General features: G+C 27.7%; 1 protein-coding gene across 1 annotated transcript in view; it reads left to right on the top strand.

Moving 5' to 3' along the window:
* The first annotated feature begins 5,304 nt into the window (after window positions 1–5,304).
* The window catches only part of LOC100205418 (rho GTPase-activating protein 15), a 63,572-nt gene continuing 62,046 nt past the window's right edge, over window positions 5,305–6,830 (top strand). Inside the window, exons 1-2 of the mRNA XM_065810482.1 lie at window positions 5,305–5,415; window positions 5,729–6,242. Of these exons, the coding sequence (XP_065666554.1) occupies window positions 5,799–6,242 (444 nt within the window). The 5' untranslated portion in view covers window positions 5,305–5,415; window positions 5,729–5,798. The remainder of the gene's footprint in view (window positions 5,416–5,728; window positions 6,243–6,830) is intronic.

Genomic DNA, 6,830 nt, shown 5'->3' with positions numbered 1-6,830 from the left:
TGTAACAATACGTTTGTGGAAAATATATTTTGTCTTAAAGACAAAACATATCTACTCAGCCGCAAAAAAAACTTTTCCCGCTCTCATTAAACCAGTAGTACAAATATACCATTTTTGATATTTACTCCAATATCACAGAATAGATCATGTGTTTAAATTGCTGTTAAATGTAGAAGAGTATACGCGAGATGACAAGGGCAGTTGCAGTTACTTAAGAGTGTTTTTTCTTTCTAAAGCTGTCAGGGCCGACAACACGGGTTTCAAAATGGAGGGGCACACTACCTTATTTCAAAAAAAATTGTTAATTTCTATGTTAACTTCTAAAAAAAAAGGTCCTTAAATAAAAAAGTGGTTAGGGAACATGCCCCTGGCCCCCCGGTGTCGTTAGCCCTGGCTGTCATTTAAACAGAAATTCTTTATACAACCATTAAGTTTGGCTTATCAGCACTAGAAATGCAATTTTTCCAGAGAACTTTCTATAACTGAAAAGACAACAGTTATTTTAATAAAAATAACTTCAGATACCGTATAAGTACATATCCAAGCAAAAGTTTTGACACTGCGAAGCGAATTATTCGTTTAAAATAGTCATTGTTTTTGCTTGGCTTGCTGAATACCTCGTTGTAATTTTACTTTCTGGAAAATCTCTTTAAAATGCGAGGTAAGATGAAAAAGAATTGTTGTGCTGAAACAAAAAATGGTCAAAAATCATAACATTCTCATTAAGTACTTGCTTATCTAATGCTGTGTAAGTTTTTAATAATATTTAGCTTTGGTTTTAAAAAAATATTTAAGTTCAGTTTTTTAATGCTAAAAGATTCGCTTTGTGGCTGCTTTTTATGTAATGATCAGACAGAGCCAACGACACCCGGGGAGCCCTTTTTTAAAAAATTTCTAGATATAGAGAAATTTTCTTAGAAATTGGCGATTGTGCCCCTTCAATTTGAAATCCGCGTCATCGGCCATATCAGATATATCTTTAATTAGTTGATGATTAAAATGTAATTTTTTATAACAAGAAACACAGTAAAGTTAGTAAGTATAACCTTCAAAAGCTTGAACAACCTGCACATCATGTTTTGTTGAATTTATCTTAATAGTTTTGCTTTTTTTTCATTTATTAGTTGAAATGATGTTTGTTAAATGCCAAAGTTTTAGAATGTAAACAAATGGGATTTGATTTAAGCATTAGATCGATAAAGGGAAAAATAAGGGGATTCAAATTTCAGTGCCGGTTTATATGTATTTTAAATGTAAAATGCTTTATTATCAATCAAATCAAGGATATGCGCATTTAATATTCATTTGTACTTAATTATTAACTAAAACTTATATTTTTTAAATAAAGAGTAAATAAAAAAAAAATCTGAGCCTTTTTAAAATTTACCTTGAGAATTTTAGATCATTCGCAGGACTGTGAAAATTGTTATTTAACCATAAAAACTTGCAAAACTCGAAAAATTTACAGATCAGCTTTATGGTAAGACCTAAAGCAAGAATTAAATTTGTTATGTTTTTAAATTAAATATTTGACAGAAAACATTTGCTAAAATTGTGAATAAAACATATAAATGCGTTTTTTTTTCAAAATGACAGTTTTTGACCATTCGGCCAATATTCTTTTAAGAAATATTTTTTTTTAAATCAGGATTCCTGTAAATGTTTAAGAACCTTAAAGCACCTTTAAAAATATTTTAATTCGAATATTATTTTATTATTTAAAAGACATTTAGAGCTCAGGCAAGGTAGTTTTAAAAATTTGTTGTTTTTCAATGCGCCTTCGTGTACAAATAGCTGCTAAGGATTTTTGGTTCCCAGCTCAAGTCCAAAAATTCACTTTGAAACTTCTTAAAGTCTGAAATATCAGAAATTAGTAATAGCATTCATCTCATGCCAAAGTAAACACCAGATATAAAAGTTTTTTTTTTATGATTTAATACCTGGTTTGATGTCCTTAGAACAAGCTTCAATAGGCTTAGTAAGTTTAAACTTCAAAGACCCAAGGGATTTTATAAATTGTATATAAATGAGAGCATTTTCGAAACTGGGGAGCTGGTTTGTTAGCAGCTGGTTAATAGCACTCTTGAAAAAAAAACAGTATTCTTCTAGGATTAGTCTGTATTGTCCTCTTTTCTCTTTTATTCTTCTATTTCTTGCAAAGAAGACCCATATTAGAAAGATTATATAACAGAAAAGTTCATTTAATCTTTCATTAAAAAAATTGTATTCATTATTAAAATTCATTTTAAATTTTATATATATGTAAAATGCATGTAGCATGACAACAAATATGTATGTAGTGCAGCCTCGTAACTAAATTTATCTTTTTAATTGACTAAACAAATTTTTTTTCATCCACTAAAGACGATTGGCGTGTTACATGTTATTATTTCTATATAAGTTTAGATTTTTTTGAAAAACAAGCATACTTTTTTTTTTAAAATACATAAATTGTCGCTTAAAAGTAATACAATAACCTGATATATTTTACAATTATTGCAAAAATAAAAAAAATGTTTTACAAAAATAAATGAAGGTATTTTCAATTAAAAATACAATTTTTTAAAGCTTCTGTTTGAATGAAGCAAAAGTGAGTTAGAAAAACCCAAATTTGGGAAGACTATTTTATTCCAGAGATAAGGACCTCGGTAAGAAACAAAAAACTGGTCTTTGTTTTTATTGCAATAAGGTTGTTATTAATTCGAAGATTATATTTGTTTTTAGGTTTCGTACTATAAAGATTTTGTAATACATTTGGCAACAAATTTTCTCTATATTTAAACACGAAGCATAAAATATTAAAGACATTTAGTTGATATACATTTAAAACATTCATTTTTTCAAAAAGTTGTTTTGTACGATAAAAACGATTTTTAAAATTTATTATGCTAGCTGCGTGTTTCTGATGAAGATAAAGATATGTTTTCTCATATAATATTTGCATAACTTATATTACAATCTATAAATGAATAATATATAAAACTGCGTTAAACTGATGTTTACTTAATATATTTATGGCTTTTTTAGAATTCCGATACATTTTGCAATTTTAATAGGATGTATTATCAATATGATTTCTCCAAGATAGATTTTCATCAATATATGCTCCGAGAATATATGCTTCTTTGTAATTTTTTCTTTTTTATGATTATTAATTCAAAGGTCTGGCATAATATGACACAGTTTCTGTTTTTTTGAAGGTGGGTAAAAAAGTGTCCATTTAGTTTTTTCTATGTTTAGAGATAATCTATTTTGTTTAAATCAACATAAATATCACATGTTATATTCATTAATAGATGAGATATAGAATCTTTATTGTAAACAAATTGTTTACGTTTAGAAAGATAACTTTTGAACCACAACAGGCAGGGACGCCAAAAGCATTTTTTGGTCTTTGAGATAGCTAACTTCCAGACATGGAGCAAACTCCAAACATTTATATGTTTATACTTATGTCAATTAAGGATGCTTTGCAAAAAATTGCGATGATTGGAGCTTGGGGAAAAAAAGCGCCAAACTTTTTTCCCCTCCCCCCGCCCTCAACGTGAGAGCAACAAGTTGACGAAATATTTTTGTATTGTTTTCAACTTGACTTATATTCATCGATAAATTTTAAGTTTCATTATTTCTCAGCGTTCAAAAATTATGACAATGTAAAATTTGCAACCCCCTCAAATTGAGTGGGGTTTAAACTTTATATGATCATAGTTTTTGAATGCTAAAGTATTTTACTAATAAATTTAAAATTTATCGATGAATATAAACCTAGTTGAAAATAGTACAAAAAATATTTCATCAACTTGTTGCTCTCACGTTTGGGGCAGGGGACACAAAATTTTGGGGCTTTTTTGTTCCCAAGCTCCAATCATTGCAATTTTTTGCATCCTTAATTGACATAAGGATAAACACATTTTTAAGCATCCTTAATTGACATAAGGATAAACATATGAATGTTCGGAGTTTGCTCCATGTCTGGAAGTTAGCTATCTCAAAGACCAAAAAATACTTTTGGCGCCCCTGATAACATGATTTTATCTTCAACACCATACGACATTAATTTTTGAGCAGGATTTGATGACGGTATCAAATGCTTTAGACAAATCAATATACACTCCTAGTGTAAAACAAGAGTTTTTAAAAGAATTAGTTATATTGCGAGTAAGTTGAAGAATGGCATGCTCGATTGAATTATTGATACATGTCAAGCATATGATAAGCTTATTATTTACTCTTGATAACATAAGTTATTGAGCACAAATCTATTAATTCTTGAACTTTTGAAATTGCTTATTTGTTGCAATAAAACTATTTAATGTAGTTATTGCGTGGAAAAACAGAAATCTGTATGTAAACATACTTGTAAGCAAGAGTGAAAAAAGACTTTCTTTTGTTCTTATATATAAGAACACAAGAAAGTTTTTTTTTCATTCTTTCTTGCAAGACTTAAGTTTTGTAAATACTATCAAAATATTTTGAAGATTGATCATGATTAAGGCTCCTTATAATAGATCATGATCAAGGTTGCATTAAAGGGTTAAGATTACAAAAACGTGTGCATTCGTGTAATTACACGAATGCACACGTTTTTATAATCTTAAGCTTATTTTTAGACCTCATAAAAGTTAGGTCATAAATATAATCGAGCCTGTTTCATAGATTTCATACGCTTATAAAAAAAAATAGACATGTTTTACAGTAATATTAAAATTATTCAAATTAGGAATCTTCAATAGGAGTTTTTCAAAAAACAAAGTATAACGCAAGAAAAAATGTCCTTACAAATTAAACAAATAATGACATAACTTTAAATTTAAACTTTTCAAATTTTAAAAATACCACTATTTGACTAAAGATTTGTTTTTTCGTTTAATTTTAGGCGACTCTAGAGTATAGGAAAAATTTGAGAGGTACTGTGAAAAAAAAATTGTGTTTCTGGTACACCTTAACCTAAATGCAAAGTTTTAAAGATAAAGACCGAATAGCTAATCAAAACCACTTATGCTATGTTAAACTAGATAATAAAAATAAACTTTTTTTATTTTACAAAAGTTTTATTATTTGTATTTAGTAATTTAGAAAAACTATTAAAGTGTCATGCCAAACGGTATTAACGGTATGGCACACGATTTCGCAAACGATATAAATAACGCCAAAATACTAAATAAGCTATTGCAATAATATTGAAATGATATGGCACACGGATTGAACTGTGACATGAATGAATACAATTAAATCTTTATAGGTAAAAAACTGCAGTTTTTACACCCTGTTTCAAGCATTGAAATTATCTATGGAATGTTGAATTAATTTATAATTTTAAATTCAATTTTATCTCCGCTAGTATTGCGTTATAAGCTACGGACATACTGTAAACAAATCAAAGATGGACACTGAAAGCTATTGATGTTTTGAAATGTAAACATTTACTTGGTTGTCCCTTTTAAATAGAGTTTCACAAATCATAGTATTTGAGCCGTAATTTATTTTAAAAATAAATTAAATAATTTTATATATTTATATAAACTTACATGTAACAACTTATTTTTATTTTAGGTTAATATAATATTTTACAGTATATACTGCAAACGATAATAACCCAAACTGTAATTAACATTGTTAATAAATCAATTATTAAATCTATTACACTGTAAAAAGATAAGAAATAAATTTTCATAAACTTTTTTTAGAAACGGAGGTTGACTTTTTTTCTTCAACAAATTTGTTTTAGGGGATTTTCCAGATAAAAAGTGGAATCCACAACAGCTGTGGTTAAATAACTAAACGATGTTTTAAAGCTTATGAGATCTAACATCAAAATGAGCAGTATTATTATTGAATCGCAATATCCTTATTCATATGTAGATGATGATGGTATTGAAATTGCTTTTCGGGAAGGTGATCGTTTTATTCTTATTGATAGATCTAGTGAAGATTGGTGGAAAGTACAACGTACTGGGCTTTTTACAGGAAAGAGTGTTTGCTATATTCCAGCAGCTTACATGAAAGAACTAAATATTACCCAAAATGAAAATAAAACAATTAGTCCATATGCAAATTTAAAAAACAATATAGAAATACTTAATAAAGAAAAGACTTTAAATGAGAACCTTGAAAAGCAAAAAGAAGAATATGTTAATCTAAAAGAATATCAAAAGAATATAATCAATAAAAGTAATGCAAAATCTTTATCAAGTGAAATTTTTAAGAGCTTACCATATCTTGATGAACAACTTGATGAATCAGTAAGTAAAACTTTTATTTTGATCTTGGTTCTATATAATTATTTTCATGGTCATGTGGTTATATAGTTATGTTTATGGTCACTACATTAAACTGATCTATTATTGGGAAAGGTGAGGTTCTTTAGAAATTTTAAAAGCAACTTTAATCTTGGAGAAAGAAAACTGTAATATAAACGGAGACATAAAGCTAAAGACTTAAGTCTTGGTCTTGAGGCATCTTAAAACTTATATTTAACTGTCTTGAACTTAATCTTGTTAGTAAAACTTGGAGTCTTGGTTTTGGTTTTGAATGTCTGGAGTATAAGCCTTGATATTGGACCTTTACTGTATTATATTTTTTTATTATTTTAACACAATGAATAGGTTAGGAATTAATAATAAATTGTTACTTCTTATATAACTAATGTTATATAAGTTATGAAATTAAGTAATACATAGCTGTCTGATTTACTTCTTACAGGAAGAACATAAATAGAATATGTAAACTCTATTTTGAATTTTTGTAACTATAGTATGTGATTACTATAGTTACTAAAAAAGCATAACATGTCTGCTGCATGTGTGCTATTCTTAGTTTTAAAGTGTGAT

Source organism: Hydra vulgaris, chromosome 11 (assembly GCF_038396675.1).
Source record: "Hydra vulgaris chromosome 11, alternate assembly HydraT2T_AEP".
Lineage (NCBI taxonomy): Eukaryota > Metazoa > Cnidaria > Hydrozoa > Anthoathecata > Hydridae > Hydra > Hydra vulgaris.
This window is presented reverse-complemented; position numbering and strand designations above follow the sequence as displayed.